Source organism: Ochotona princeps, chromosome 16, assembly GCF_030435755.1.
Source record: "Ochotona princeps isolate mOchPri1 chromosome 16, mOchPri1.hap1, whole genome shotgun sequence".
Classification (NCBI taxonomy): domain Eukaryota; kingdom Metazoa; phylum Chordata; class Mammalia; order Lagomorpha; family Ochotonidae; genus Ochotona; species Ochotona princeps.
The window spans coordinates 52051747-52067454 of record NC_080847.1 but is presented as its reverse complement, the minus strand read 5'-3'; the positions used below and the strand labels follow the sequence as shown (position 1 = coordinate 52067454).

General features: G+C 58.2%; 1 protein-coding gene across 1 annotated transcript; it reads left to right on the top strand.

The window, feature by feature from the left end:
• Positions 1–4450: 4450 nt before the first annotated feature.
• LYPD3 (LY6/PLAUR domain containing 3) lies at positions 4451–7693 on the top strand. Its single transcript, XM_058675143.1, has 5 exons — positions 4451–5005; positions 5363–5494; positions 6116–6286; positions 6714–6875; positions 7130–7693. The coding sequence occupies exons 1-5, from the start codon at positions 4933–4935 to the stop codon at positions 7633–7635; spliced, it is 1044 nt and encodes a 347-aa protein (XP_058531126.1). The 5' UTR covers positions 4451–4932; the 3' UTR covers positions 7636–7693.
• Positions 7694–15708: the final 8015 nt, after the last annotated feature.

Here is a 15708-nt window from a genome sequence, read left to right as displayed (position 1 = left end):
ATGATGTTTACATAATTATCAGGGTGAGAAGGATCTTATTTGGGAGAAGTGGGTGTGATCATTGCTTCCAAGTTTTCTATGTCTTCTTCCTATTTCTGGGGAGGGGGGGAGATAAGGGGATAGGCCATCCCAGCCCCCCAACCATCCCAGTACCCGGGGATGGGGAAAGGCCACCCGATATCATGCCTGAGTCACAATGGCACATGTTCCAAAGGATCAACGAATGGGCATTTTTGAAGTGAAGTCTGCGTCACGGGGTTTGCACCTGTGGCTTTCTGGTGGTCTCACGGGGGCAGGGTTCCTGCTTTCCTGCTCCTATCCCACCCTGTGACCACCGTCACCCTCTGCCTGGCAGCAGCCCCAGAGCAGGTGCAGGGAGATCGGGTCAGGCCAGGGGCTGTGGCCTGTGTGAGGGTTGGCGCTGGCCCCATAAGCACCCCAAGCACACCAGGCACCAAACAGCCTGGCGGTGGACAGGGGACAGCTGTTGCTATTTTAGCATTGGTGACTGGCCCCCTTTCCTGCCTGTCCCCACTTTTTCATTCTGTCCCCGGACCCACAGTGTGACCCAGCTGGCCAGGTGCACATATCTTCTCAGATGGGTATCCTGGGGGTGAATCTGCCTGCCCCTCCAGGGGACAGGAAACCCACAGAAGCCGAAGGCCTTGACTCCAGCCCTGCCTGAGGCCCCAGGATGACCTCCCGGCCTGTGGCCTGCCCCTTTAGCTGTCTGCTTGAGGAAGCAGAATCTGGAAGCTTCACGGTGAAGGCTGAGGAAGTGGAACTGGGAAGAGCAGCCCATCCGATAGCAGGTGGACAGGGGAAGCCACACTCCAAGGGCCCCTGTGTCCCCCTCCCATCCTGCTTCCCCCCACTGCTCCACGGGGGGCTGGGCCAGGGGGTGATCAGTGCCCAGGCAGGCCTGAGCACGAGGAGGCTCCCCGCCCTGGTCCCACTCCCTCTTAGGATGCTGGTTCTGCCGGCTGTGCCAGTTGGGGCTCCTCCCTGAAACTCTCCCACGCTCAGGGATGCTGGCGGGGCCTGCGGGGCCTCCTGGCTGATCACAGATCACGCAGCCCTGCCCGTGCCTGTGCTGCCTTTGACCAAGCTGCTTCCACTCCATGACAGACAGCCCCCTCCAGAGGGAGCGGGTGTGGCTTGAGGCCCCCAACTCCTCCCAGACCCCAGAGAGGACGTGGCTTGAGTTCTCCCAGCAAGAGAAATCTGTGGCAGAAGAAATGTTCTGTCACTCCAACTCCAGAGCTGGGGGCTGTCCGTTAGCTGCTGCACCACCCTTCCCCTCTTCCTCTGTTGGGACAGGGTGGGGACTTTCAGGGGCCTGGGCTGGGTGACCTCAGCCAAAGTCATTCACTTTCCCTCGGAATGCTGAGCCATAGGGATGGGGGTGGGACTGAGTGACTGAGGAGCTCGTCATGGCCGGGCTGGGGGCGGGTTGCAGGTTGCTGTGTGTACTCGGCTGCTGTGTCTCCTGCCCACCCAAGCAGGTGAGAGGGACCTGAGTCCTGACCCTATTGCTTTGCCTGCTGTGTGAGCTTGAACACGTTTCCTCTTTTGTGGACTCAGTTAGCTCCTCTGAGAAATGGGGTGCTCTCCCTTGGGGACTGGAGAAGAGGATTTTGTGACAGGCCAAGTGCCCCATGGGGTGGTGTATGGCGGGAGTTCAGTGCGTGGGTGCTGGTAGCATCTGTGTGGTAGTGGGCATAGGAGATCATGCTTCATCCCGTAGCATTTCGTCCATCGTTTCTGCTGAGCAGAACTGCAGCCATCAGTGTCACAGCCACCGGCCTCAGGTCGCCCGGCTCTCAGGACTCAAACCCAAGTGCGTCTGATCCCTGAGTGGACAGTCCTGGGCTACAGCACCCTCTCGGACCCCACAAGCAGCCGCAGGTGGATTCTGACCCAGGTGGACCAGCTTCCAAGCCTTTCCCATCCCAGCTCAATTTTCTCACCTGTGAAGTGGGGGCTCAATCTGCCCTTTGCAGAGAGGGTTCCCAGCCCAGAGTGGGGGTTCCAGAAATAACCGCAGCAATGCAGAGAAAAATCACACCTATCCGTCGCTATCAGACCCCCATGCTCAGCCTTCATCATCATCATTATTATTAAAGATTTATTTATTTTCATTGGAAAGACAGATTTACAAAGAAAAGGAGAGACAGAGAGAAGGTCTTCCATTTGCTGGTTCACTCCCCAAGCGGCTGCGAACCAGGAGCTGCTTCTGGGTCTCCCACTTGGGTACAGGGTCCCAAGGCCTTGAACCATCTTCTGTTGCTTTCCCGGGCCACAGGCAGGGAGCAGGATGGGAGGTGGAGCAGCCAGGACATGAAACAGTGCCCACATGGGATGCTAGTGCTACAGGCAGAGGATTAGCGTGCTACAGCATCGTGCTGGCTGCACCACCATTATTATTTCTTAAGTGGTCATTGTTGCTGTCAAGGTGTGGTTTCCTGGTAGGAACTGTGGGTGTCCAGCTGGGACACCTCCCTGTGCCTGTATGCCCATTTGACCCATCAGCAATCCCCACTGTCCCTCCTCCTAAAAGAGTTTGGGTCTCTTTTGTTTCTGTAGTTTCTGCCACCATGCACCTGTGGGGGAACCAGAGGTGCCTCTCCCAGCACGGGGATCCCCTAGCTGCTTCTCCCATCGTGGGGATCTCCGGGCTGCCTCAGGAGCAGGGATTCTGAGAAGACCTCTGTTAGGCTTTGAGCTTGAGTGTCTTTTAATTTGGGGGTTGGTTCCAGGATTGGGGTGGGAATGGGCTGTATGGGGGATGGGATGCTGTCTCGCAGTCGGGCACTTTGCTGCATCTCATTCAGAAGGCGGAAGAAGCCAAATGAGGTTACACCTGAACCTCACAGCACAGTCACAGTCACTCAGCTTTGCCGAGAAATTCTGAGTCACCTCGTGGTGTCCACAGGGCACTGGGCTGATTCTGGGCATAGTTGGCCTTGATTTTGTCTTGGAGCCTCACGGTCACTATGTTGCCTGGGGTAAGGTTGGTGTTCTGTGAGGTGACTTGGGTACAAAAGAAAACTCCATGGACAGGGGTCCAGCATAGCAGCGTAGCTAGTTAAGTCAGCACCTGTGATGCCAGCATCCCATGTCGTCCCCGCTATTCTACCTCCGATCCAGCTCCATGCTGGTGCGCTGGGGAAGCAGCGAATGTCAGCTCCCCTGCTAAGGCCCTTGCCCACCCACATGGCGAGCCAGCTGGAGCTCCTGGCTTTGGCCCAGCCCCAGCCATTTCAGCCACCCGAGCGATGAACCAACAGACGAAAGATCTGTCTCCGCCTCTCTCTTTGTAACCGCCTGTCCACTAAAGAACATGAATCTTGAAAAACAATATTTTTTAATTGAGGATAATACACATTATTGGAGACAATGTATCACATTTATGTGTGTCCCGTGATTAGCTTTTTATTTTTTATTTTTTGTAAGATTTATTATTATTGGAAAGCTGGATATACAGAGAGGAGGAGAGACAGAGAGGAAGATCTTCCAACTGATGATTCACGCCCCAAGTGAACCGCAACGGGTCGGTGCGCGCCGATCCAATGCTGGGAACCAGGAGCCTCCTCCAGGTCTCCCACGCTGGTGCAGGTTCCCAAGGCTTTGGGCCATCCTCGACAGCTTTCCCAGGCCACAAGCAGGGAGCTGGATGGGAAGTGGAGCTGCCGGGGTTAGAACCAGCTCCAATATGGGATCCCGGTGCGTTCAAGGCGAGGACTTTAGCCGCTAGGCCACGCCGCCGGGCCCATGATTACCTTTTTAAAGATTTACTTATCTGAAAGGCAGTTAGAGAGGAAGGCAGAGGGAGAGAACTTCCACCCACCAGTTCATTCCACAAGTGGCCACAATACCCAGTAGCCAAGAGATTCTTCTAGTGCAGGTGCAGGGACCCAAGCACTCAGGCCATCCCCTGCTGGGTTCCCAGGTGCGTTAGCAGGGAGTTGCTTTGGAAGTGGAGTAGTGGGCACGTGAACCAGTATTCATACAGGATGCGGGATTGCAGGAGGCAGCTTGGTCTCGCTGCATGACCATGCCAGGCCCTTTGCGTGTCTGTACATCTGTGCGGAATGAAGTTTGCAGGGAGCAGAGTCCTTCCCTCTTCTGTTCTTTGATCCCACCAGCAAATGCAAGACTGTCTTGGCCCTTCTCACCGCGCATGCTCTATTCTGCTGGTGGCCTTCTTGGCTGGGAACGAGCCCTAGGCCACAGAAGCTGGCGCAGGAAGGCTGAGTGGCATTCTGCTGGCCATGAACCGCTGCCCTCCCACCCACCTCCTGATGAGCGCTGGCAGGGCTTCCCAGACTGCCCAGTGCTGAGAGCTGCCTGCTCAGCCCAGCGTTGGGCCTGACCTCTCCAAACCACTCAGTCCTGCCTCTGTTTCCACCCAGCTCCTCTCAGAACCGCCAGAACTGCCTCCCACCTCTCTCTCCTCTTGCCCGGGCTTGTAATGTCTCCCCCCATCTTTCACCTGGCCTCATGGCAGTAACCAGACGCCCACTGCCAGCCTGCATCCCTCCTTGGAGCTCCTTATCCCTCTTCCTGCCCTGTGCCGGGAACAACGGGAAGTATGATTTAATTAACCTCTGCGCCACCCCTTGCGCCCATGGCCTGCCAGCGCTGCTCACCGCACCCTCCAGCCCCCCACACTTGACCACTTCCTCCCCTCAGCGTGCGCCCACGACCTGGGATTCCCTTTCCCTCCTTGGCAGGTGCCCAGGACAGGGGCCATTCTCCCAATGGGTGGCGCACCTGGGGCGGGCCCGCCCCGCCGCGGACGCTGAGTCGGCCCGGTTGGGCAAGGCGAGGGTTGCCCCGGGGTAGGTTACTCATCCCGGCTCAGGTAAGAGGGCTCGGGATTGGGAGGTGGCACATCCAGGGGGGACGCTGAGGGAGCAGGACGGAGCCATGGACGCCGCCAGGAAAGCAGGTGCCCGGGCAGCCGTGTGGACTGCAGGCTGCTTGCTGCTGCTTCTCCGAGGTGCGCTGCGGCCAGAGGCGACCCTCTTCCCCGAGTCCTCCAGCGAGGGGAGGCGCAGGGACGGGTAACCTTACAATGGGGACATGGGGGCAGTTCTCCCATCCCAGCCTCCTCTTCTGGGACGAGGGTCTCCGCGGGCAGCGGGCAGCTGTTGGGGAGAAGGCTCCCACTCAGGCACTGGTGCGGGAAGCTGAAGGGTGCCGCGTGCGCGCATCCACGGGAGGGTTTCCCTTTAGGGCCACCGGAGGAGGCCGTGCAAGGGGGTGGCCGCATGGGGGGTCGCGGGAAGCTGCGTCCCCCGAGGCAGGCGCGACTTTGAGCACGGCTCGCTGCGTTCTTCCGACCCCGACCTCGCAGGCGCGCAGGCCCTGGAGTGCTACAGCTGCGTGCAGCGGGCGGACGACGGCTGCGCCCCGCACAGGATGAAGACCGTGACGTGCGGGCCGGGCGTGGACGTCTGCACCGAGGCCGTGGGCGCCGTGGAGACCAGTGAGTGCGACCCCGGCCCCGTTGTCCGCTCCCTGGCCGGTCGGGGTGCCCAGGCGGGGGGCACCGCGGGAGAGGCCGGGTCTGGGGCCTGGGCACAGCCCTCCGTCCCAGCGGGCAGCCTCGCTCCTCGACCCTGCCTCCTCCAAGAGACACCCCGCTTCCGTCTCGACCTTCGGGGATCCCGAGGCCCCGCAGGGCTCAGGGCTGTGTGAAATGGCGAGAAGCTGGTCTTCTCAGTGGAATTCTGTCGCATCACAGTCGGCCAGGATGTCTCCCTTCCCCGAGGTCACGACCCCCAGGAGACCCCAGTGGTTTCTGGTGCTGCGCCCCCTGCGGCTACGCCCCTTCTTAGCCTGACCCCTCGATTTGACCTCGCGTCTGTCACTCTGTCCACTAGGACTCCGTCCCTTTTGTGGTCCCGCTCCTCTGAGACGCTGTCCCCTCGCGGCTCCGCTCCTTGCTGCCCCACGGCCCCGCCCCCGGTGGCCCCGCCCCTGCCTGCCTCTCCCCCGCCCTCCGATCGCTTCTACGTTGACCCTCGCCCCGCAAACCGGCCTGACAAAGACCCCTCGCCGGCCTGTCCGAGGTCCCGCCCCTCTGATCCTGCCTCCTTCCCCGCAGTCCACGGGCAATTCTCGGTGGCGGTGCGGGGCTGCGGTTCGGGACTCCCCGGCAAAAACGACCGCGGCCTGGACCTGCACGGGCTGTTGGCCTTCATCCAGCTGCATCAGTGCGCTCAGGACCGCTGCAACACCAAGCTCAACCTCACCTCGCGAGCGCTTGACCCGGCAGGTGCGCGGGGCGGGGCTGAGAGCAGGTGGGCGGGGTGATCAGGGCTGTGGGCGGGGCTGAGAGCAGGTGGGCGGGGCGAGCACGCCCTGGGGCGGGTCTGAGAGCAGATGGGCTGGGCCCCGACTGGGGGCGGGGCTGAGAGCCGGTGAGCGAGACCACAACGTAGGCGGGGCTGAGAGCAGCCGGGCGTGGCCACATTGTGGGCGGGGCTAAATCAGGCAGTTTGGTCCCGGCATGGGCGGGGCGAGCAGGGGTTGTGGGCGGGGCTGAGAGCAGGTAGGCAGGGCGAGCACGCCCTGGGGCGTGTCTGCGAGCGGGTGGGCGGGGCCGTAGTTAAGGGCGGGCCCAAGCCCCTCCCGAGCCCCTCCCAGGCCCCCCAGCCCCTCCCGAGCCCCACCCGAGCCCTTTCCTCCCGCGCCCCTTTCAGGCAATGAGAGCGCGTACGAGCCCAACGGCGTCCAGTGCTACAGCTGCGTGGGGCTGAGCCGTGAGGCGTGCCAGGGCTCGGCGCCACCCGTCGTGAGTTGCTACAATGCCAGCAATCGCGTCTTCAAGGGCTGTTTCGATGGCAACGTCACCTTGACGGCAGGTGAGAGCCCCGAAGCTGGCTACCTGCACGAGTGGGCATCCTGGATGGTCGGGGACGGGGTGCCCACTTCCAATGCATTCTGGGAGTTGTAGTCCCACGTGCTTGTCTTGTAGCACCTCAAGGGAAATGCATCCCCAGTCGTGTGGCCCAAGCCAGGCCGGGGAGTCCATGCATACGAGGCTTTTGGGGCCCGTTCTGTTGCCTCCTGGAAGCATCCTCCTCTTGTCTGACCCCCTCGTGTCTCCCTCCCACAGCTAACGTGACCGTGTCCCTGCCCGTGCGGGGCTGTGTCCAGGACGAATCCTGCACCCGGGATGCAGCCACAGGCCCTGGGTTCATCCTGAGTGGCTCCTGCTGCCAGGGCTCCCGCTGTAACTCTGACCTCCGCAACAAGACGTACTTCTCCCCTCGCATCCCACCGCTTGTCCTGCTGCCCCCTCCCACGACAGCCGCCCCGACCACTCGGGCCAACACCAGCTCCGCCCCTTCCACCCCAGCCTCCACTGCCCGCACCTCTGCCACCAAACCCACCCCGGCGCCCACCACCAGCCAGACCCCTCGTACGGAAGCAGAGCTTGCCACGTTCAGCAGAGAGGAGAGCAGGTTGGCTGGCGGTGCCGCTGGCCACCAGGACCGCAGTAACGTGCAGCGGTACCCTGCCAAAGGGGAGGCCCATTACCCCTCCAACAAAGGCATGGCTGCTCCCACCACAGGGCTGGCAGCCCTAATGTTGGCTGCGGCTGTTGGAGCTCTATTGTGAATTGCCCCATCTGGAAAGTTCTCTCTTGCCCTATTTCCCTGGCTTCAGGCATGCGCCTTGGCCTATGACTCCCATTTCCCGTCCTTGGACTGGGCTAGCCCAGGGTCCCCCAGCTTCTGCTGCACTGGTTTGTGGCTTTGGGAAGTCACCGTTGTGTGTGTGTCCTGCCTGCCTGCTGGGTGTCCCAGCTTTGGGAGGTAGCAAAAAGTGCACCCCTCATTGTGGTCTCTGCTGTGTCCCCCGGCGGAGACAGAGTGGGAGCCGTCGGCCTTCCCTGGGGTTGGGAAGAGGGGGTAGAGGAGGCTGCCGGCTCGCCCTCTTAGAGCCTGGGCAGGGGGCTCGTCCCCTCGGCCCGCGTCTTTTGTGGGCACCGTGTTCTTCTCTATTTTTCATTCCAGACTGTGAGCCCCTTCAGGGCAAGGCCTCGCATGGTCATTGCTGGCCCAGGAAGGCCTCAATAAACACATCAGGACTTGGTACAATGCTTCCCACGAGTCGCTTGTACCTCCTCTGCTTTTCCAAGCTGAGCTGTGGTGGAGGAACCTGGGCCCTTCGCCAGCAGAGGAGCAGAGAGCAGGAGTTGCAGTGTGTGTGTGTGCAGGGCGCCCCTTCATCTCCCAGGGTCTTAGCCGGGAGAGCCCTGGGCACAGCCATAGGTGGCAGGAAGGGGTGCAGGGGCGTCCAGCCCCCACCTGTTGTGCATCCTGTTGGTTGGGAATCACTCAGGGCCTGAGCTGCATGTCTGGCTGCCTTGCTACCAGACAAGGGCCAGGTCTGCTTGGGAAGTGTAGGCCCTCGATGGCCAGTGTTAACTGCGTATCCCAGAGGAACGGTGTGAGGTCATCCAAGCAACAAGATACCAGTGGATAATAGTGACGGCAACACAGTGGAGAGTAATAACCACACCTGCCCACCGTGTGGTTCTGCATGGAGGACACACAGCTCGCTAACAGGGGCATCGGTGACCATCCCCTTCCTGTCCTCGGGTGTTGCCTCATCCAGCTTCCCACCTTGCTACTGGGGAAACAGGTTCTGAAAGTGGTGGATGAGCCCCCAGCAGGCCTTGCGTGTGCAAAGTGCAGGGTCTGTCTGTGTGCAGTCCTCAGATTCTACCGTCTTCACAGCCTCCCAGGTGGTGGGTGTGTGAATCAGCTGCCTTTTACAAGGTGAGGAAAGCAGAGAGGCTGAGAAACTTGACCTAGGTCACCCAGCTCATGAACAGTGGCACCTGCACTTGAACCCAGACAGACTGGCTGCCAGCACACCTCCCACGAGCAAACTTTAGACAGGCTTTTTCCCAGCTCTGGCCCCCCACCTCGCCCTGACCTGGCCTTGGAAGTCCAGAGCGATCTCTTCCCCCCCAGCCCCCGCCCCAGATGTCTCCTTTGCGAAGAATCTCTTTGTGTCTCTTGGAGATGTGTGGAAGTCTCTGTTGGAGTTTCCCGCCTTGTCTGTGACCGGGAGCCCTTTCTTTGAAAAGGTGACATCAAAGGGGTGGGGCAATCCTCTGCCACTGCCCCAGGTGCCCGAGGAGAGAGGAGCCCCACATGGCAGGGTGTTTTGCTGCCAACTGGGAAGCTACTTCCTGTCCTCTATGTGTCCCTGTTCCGGGGGCGGGAGTCCATCAGCAGACCTGGATGGCCGGCCATCGGCCTCTCCCTCCAGCTCGAACACACCCTGGTGCCCCACGTATGGGAGAGTTGAGTTCAGGCTGAGTTCTGGTCTCTCTCCCCCACTGAAGGGAGGAAGAGGAGAGAGAGGGAGAGAGGAGAAAGAGAGAGAGATCCCATTCATTGGTTCACTCCCCAAATGCCTGCACAGCCCCAAGCTGTCACCATCTTTCACCTGGGGGGCAGGAGCCCCATCACTTGAACCAGCCACACCATTGTCCCCCAGGATGTGTGTTGGCAGGAAGCTGGAGCCAGAGCAGAGGTCAGGAGCAGGCGCCGTCCTGTGTGATATGGGCCTGCTGATTGCACCTTCAACTGCCAGGCTGAACTCCCCCCGTGATCACCTGGGCCCAGACACACCAGCCTGATTACAGCGGCTGCGGCACGCTTTGCTTTGGGAGAGCGAACTGACGGCCGGCAGTGCGTGCAGGTTCCTGCCAGCCCTTGGTCACGTGTACGGCACAGCTCAGAGGACGCAGGGATTCCCGAGAGTTGAGGAGTTGGGAGGCAGGTCGCTCCTCTCGTGCCTCTCTTCCAGGTGTCTTGGTTTCAGGGAGATGATGGGGTCTCCGCTGTAATGACATGCAGGCGACTGCAAGTTTACCTTGCGGGTTCCTGGGGAGGAGATGCGACCTGAAGAAATGGGGGGACAGTGCTGTTTTGGCAACTGACAAAGTTTATTTCCAGGGTCTCAGTTTTTATGCATTTCATGAAACAATGATTCAGACATAACTCAGAATTAGATCATCCCTAAGAACACAGAGACAGCAAAGAAGCTAACAAGGCGACCTAGTCAAAAGGTCATTGTAACAGGGAATAGATAATACTGTCCGTCCTTGATTGACTAGACAGAGCACAGACGTCCGCCTGTCTTCAGGGAGAGCACGAAAGCACATCCAAGGACTCACTGGGGCAAGAGCGTACTGTGGGGGAGAGGCCTTCCGCCTTCTCCTTCCTGGAGCCTCTTCTCAACAGGGTCCCACAGGCCTCCGCTGTCCCAGCTTTCCTATGGGCTGTATCCCGACAGCGACATTGAGATCTCCAGTAATATATGGGTACCTCCCCTTCCAGCTTTTTTTTTTTAAGATTTATTTATTTTTATTGCAAATTCAGATATACAGAGAAGAAGAGAGATAGAAAGGAAGATCTTCCATCTGCAGGTTAACTCCCCCAAGTTAACTCCCCCAAGTTAACTCCCCAAGTGGCTGTAACGGCCAGAGCTGAGCCGATCCGAAGCCAGGAGCCAGGGCTTACTTCCAGGTCTCCCACATGGGTACAGGGTCTCACTGCTTTCCCAGACCATAAACGGAGAGCTGGAAGGTTGGTAGAGCAGCCGGGATATGAACAAGCATCCCTATGGAATCGCAGCATGTACAAGGTGAACACTTAACCACTAGGCTTTAGTGCCAGGCCCCCAGTATGTTTTGAGTACTCCATCCTGAAGAGGCGTGCTTTGAGGGAGACCATGGCTTGGAGCAGCAGCAGCAGGCACTGAAAGGGAGACTTACAGAGAGAAAGAGAGACAGAGACAAAAATCTTCCATCTGCTGGTTCATTCCCCAGATGGTTGTAATGTCTGGAACTGAGCCAATCTGCAGCCAGAAGCCAGGAGTCTCTTCTGGATCTTGCACATAGGCTTTGGGGTATCTTCTGTTGCTTTCCCAGGCCACAAACAAGGAGCTGGATGGGAAGTGGTCATGAACTGGCGATACAGGTGGAGGATTAGCCAGTTGAGCCATTGCACCAGGCTCCAGGCAAAACATTCAGTGCCCTCCTCCCTCTGGTCAAGGTTGGTTTATGTATTTGAAGGTCAGAGCAACACATAGGGCGTGGGAGGGGATGGGGGCGAGCACGTCTATCTGCTGCTTCACTCCCCAAAAGGTTCCAACAACCAGGGCTGGGCCAGGTCAAAGTCAGGAGCCCAGGGCTCCATCCGGGTCTCCCACGCGGGTTCAGGGGCCCAAGCCAGGAGACAGGACAGAAGCAGAGCAGCTGGGACTTGAACCTGTGCTCCTGTGCTGGTGACACAAGTGGCAGCTGAGCCGCCTTGCACCACATGGGCCCTTGGCAAGCTGGCATCTTCTCAGCTTTGCTGTTGTAGTTCCGGACCAGGAGGCGTGCACGCGTGGTGACGTCACGGTTGACAGTTTCTCAGCTTTGATTCCAAGTTCTCACCCCCACAGAGAGATAGGTTCAAAGCTGATGGCTTCATACCGTGCACGCGTGAGAACAGGGTGGATGAGAGAGAGAGAGCCCACACACAGAACCTGGACCATGAGGAAAGAGCGGGGAGGAGGCCAGGAGGACCCAGAAGGGAAGAGTCAAAGCTGGCATTCCTTCAGGGCGTGGGAGATGGTGCCCTACCTGAACCTGCACCCTGGGTCGAGTCTGGTATGCGTGAGGCCTGCTGGGAGCCTCACAGAGCGTCCACACAGAGCCATCCTGGCCCCACCTTCCTGGTCCTGGATGAGACACACACGCATTACGGGAAAGTGAGCGTGCTGGATTGACAGGTCAGCGAGTGCTACAATGCGGTGCTGTCAATCCTTGGGCGGGAACAGTGACTCAACAGGCTGATCCTCTATCTGCAATGCCAGCATCTCACATGGGCACTGATGCTTGTCCTGGCCACTCCATTTTCAATCCAGCTCCCTGTTTATGGCCTGGAAAAGCAGTGAAATTTGGGTAGATTATGCAGCCTGCCTGCACCCCACTTTCTTCATCTTTCAAACAGTGATGATCTGGAGAGTAAGGTATAAGCTTATGGCCCAAAGCCTTGGGACCCTGCAGCCACGTGGAAAACCTGGAAGAAGCTCATGTCTCCTGACTTTGGGTTGGCTCAGCTCTGGCCATTGTGGCCGCTGGAGGGTGAACCAGCGGATAGAGGTTATCTCTATTTCTATGTCTGTAAATCTGCTTTCAAATAAAAATAAGACAGAATTTTACAATTCTCCCAGTTTTATTTATTCTCATCTAACTTCTCACCTTCTTCCCCCGTATCAGCAGTTGCCCAGACATCTGGGCCATAATCTGCTGCTTTGCCAAGTGCATCATCAAGGGGCTGGATGGGCACAGAGCAGGTTCCGACATGGTCTGGTGTTTATCTTGCCACACTGCAACACCAGCCCCGGTGTGGTCTGCTCTGTATTATGCTTCGAAATGGCCCCAGACTGGAGAAACTGGCCAGTGCATGGATGTGCACAGAGTGGCAGGCCTGCGCCCTGGGGTGAGCCGAGGCAGGTGCAGGGCGAGTCGCCCCGGGTTCAGAGTGGCTGCGGTGGGAACCTGAAGGGGAGACTCAGCTTCTGGGTGGTGTTGCATCCACTCGGCCGCTGAAACAGAATGTCATGTACACCAGCGACAGTCACAACAAAGTTTTATTATAAATGAGAGGCAAGGCAACCGACTGACTGATTGGCCAGCTGACCAGCCAGCTGGGACCAACACCCCTTACCGGAGTGTGGCCCCGAACCGCACAAGCAAGGGGTTTTTATAGGGGCAGTCCACAATAGCTTGAAAAGGGGTAATCCACAACAGCCCACAAGGTGAGGCGGGAAATACCACACATTCCCTACCTATCTCAGCTGGACAGCCCAGGTCTGGCTCTGCTCTGGTCCAGCAATTAAGGCAACCATCCACCTCATTACTTGGAGCCACCTGTGAGATAACCAGACTTGGGTCTTGATCCATGAGAACTGGAGCCCATCAGTGTTAAAGGTTACATAGCTCATTTGGCCTGCAAGCTCACAGTTTCTTAGTAACAATGAGCCATATTTTCACTCCATTCTGTTTCCAATTCTACAGTGGGAGGCGGAGGCAGCATGACGGCCGGGATCTCCAGGCAGGGCTGGAGTGGAGGGGCCGTGAACGTGCCCCGTGGGGAGCCCTCTGTACCGTGTGGACATCAGGCAGCTGTGATCCGGCAGGTTGAAGCCACACGCTCCCCGCCCCCTCTCCCATGGGAGGAGCCGTGCCCAAACCCGTTTCTGGTGGAATGATGGCTTATTCCTCCAACAGCGTCTTGTGCTCCAGCTGGCCTGGAACCCGGGTCAGCTGTGGCCACACCTGCTGTGTGTTACACACACACACACACACACACACGGCCTAGCAGTGCTCACTGCCTACCCCCATCCTGCCCCAAGGGATGCTGGGGAGAGATGAGATCCATTCACCTGCTGCAGGTCACCCATCGGTCCGTGGGTGCGGGTGTGGTGGTGCCCCCCAGTTCCCTGTATTGGCTTCCAAAAGAGCGGCTTGGAGCCATGTGCACACACATCTTGGTCCTGCTGCTGTCATCACTGAAACTCGGGCAGGTTATGCAGCCTGCCTGTGCCCCACGGTGACCCACTCCAGGAATGATGGAGGCATGGCCAGGGACACAGGAGGACATGTGGAGGAGGTTCCCCAGGACCACCTGTGGGACAAATGAAGGATCAAACTAAGTCACAAGATAAAAGATTATAACCTGCTGAAAAAGCAAGAATCCACACCACTAGTAATTTAAAAAAAAGGGGGGCTGTGTAGTAGTATGTTGGGCTAATCCTCCACCTTCAAGTGCCAGCATCCCATATGGGCTGCCCCGGAGGTCCCCCAGGGTCTGCGCGGGCAGGAAGCTGGGGTCAGGACTGCCCAAACTGGGACTGAACTCATTCTGATGCAGGAGCCATCTAGATCAATGTCTTAACCACTAGACCAAGTGCCCTCTAGAGGGCACCCCGTCCCCAAACCACAGCTTCCCTGCTGGGAACCACAGATGGTAAGACCCTGCCTTGGCTGCCTGCCAATCACCACCACCCAAGTTTCAGCTCATGAAGAGACAAACAGGATTCACTTCCTGCTCTCCCCCGGCCCCTCCGCTTGCCACCCTGCAAGCGGCAGCATGGACAACAGCCAGGTGGCTGGAGGAGTGTGGGAGCGGAAATTTCCATTTGCCCTGCCCTGGGAGGGGGTGGCAGGTGCAGGCATCTCCACTGGTCCTGCCAGCTGGACCACCTCTCCCTTTGCTCTCCTGTCCTTTGTTGCTTTAAACTTTTCCATTGACCTCGTGGCCCGCGGATCTGTGCAGACTCTGCCCTATCCCGACCCATCTATCATTAGGTTAAATTCTGTTCTTAGTGGATCCTCACACTGATGGCCTTGAGGAAATGCCACCATCAGCTTTCTGACAGGCTGAGTCAGAGCAGTTCTTAATGTTTTATTTGCTTTAGAGGCTGGGAGAAAGTGAAGGAGAGAGAGAGCTCCCCAAACGCCCACAGTGGCTAGGAGTGCACCAGGCTGCAGCTGGGAGCTCAGATCTCCCGGGGATGGCAGGGACCCAGCTCCTCCCAGGGTGTGCATTAGCAGGAAGCCGAAAGTCACCAGTCACCGAGGGGAATCCAAGCGGGCACTCAGGTGTGAGCATCGTGGCTGTCTTACCCTGGGACCAGGGTGTCTATGCTTACCACAGGGTGAGCCATGGGAGGCAGTTGGAGGTGAGATTTGGGATGGGCTTAGGTCCAAGTTCATATTCTGGGTTTATTACTGGAGTGCCTAACACTCATCCGCGCCCCACACCAGCTCTCTCGGGTCTCAGGCAGGGATGACGGGGCATCCGTCAGAGCAGGGCGCTTGGGAATCCACCTGGTGCTGGTGTGGTTTGCAGGTGCTGGGGCAGTTCCAGGAGCAGGATTCGCGCTGTGGGGTGTCAAGACCATGAACTGAAACTCAGGCTAGGGTCCCTGGGTCAACAGGGATTTTTTTCCTGCCTGGTGAGTCACACAGACCCTCTGGGGAGGCCGATTCAAAGGCAGAAAACACACAGCTATGTGTGGGCATGAATACCAACCAATGCCAACCTCGAGAGTGACTTGGCTTTGCTGTTTTATTGAAAACATTCCCGGAATGCTCCCGCCCTTTTGGATTTGGGGTCATTGTAAAGCCATCGGATTTCAGCATTGACTGCTAAGGTATCCCAGAGCCCCTGGGAAGGGGGAGATGCTGAGATCTGTTGCAACCATTTGGGGAGTGAACCTGTAGAGACGGAAGATCTCTCTCTCCTCTCTGGAACTCCACCTTGCAAATAAAAATCAAGTTAAGGTTTACTTATCTCTGTTTATGCTCAGCCTTGTTCCAGAGAGGGTCAAAGTAAGCTTCCCCGGGTCAGTCAAGGGTCAGCACTGTGATGTGGTAGGTCACGCTGCTGCCTGGGATGCTGGGATCCCATAGGGGTGCCAGTTCATGTCCCAGCGGCTTCACTTCCCATCCAACTCCCTGCTAAAGCAGCAGAGGCTGGCCCAATTCCTTGGGTCCCTACACCCATGTGGAGACCTAGAAGAAACTCCTGGCTCCCTGCTTCAGCCTAGCATAGCCCTGGCCATTATGGTCCTTTGGGGAGTGAAGCACTGGATGGAAGTTCTCTCTGTGCC

Coding starts and splice junctions, on each gene's coding strand:
- LYPD3 (XM_058675143.1), top strand. CDS start 4,933: ATGGACGCCGCCAGGAAAGCAGGTGCCCGGGCAGCCGTGTGGACTGCA. Junction 6,287..6,713: donor GCGAGCGCTTGACCCGGCAG/GTGCGCGGGGCG, acceptor CGCCCCTTTCAG/GCAATGAGAGCGCGTACGAG. Junction 6,876..7,129: donor CAACGTCACCTTGACGGCAG/GTGAGAGCCCCG, acceptor TCCCTCCCACAG/CTAACGTGACCGTGTCCCTG.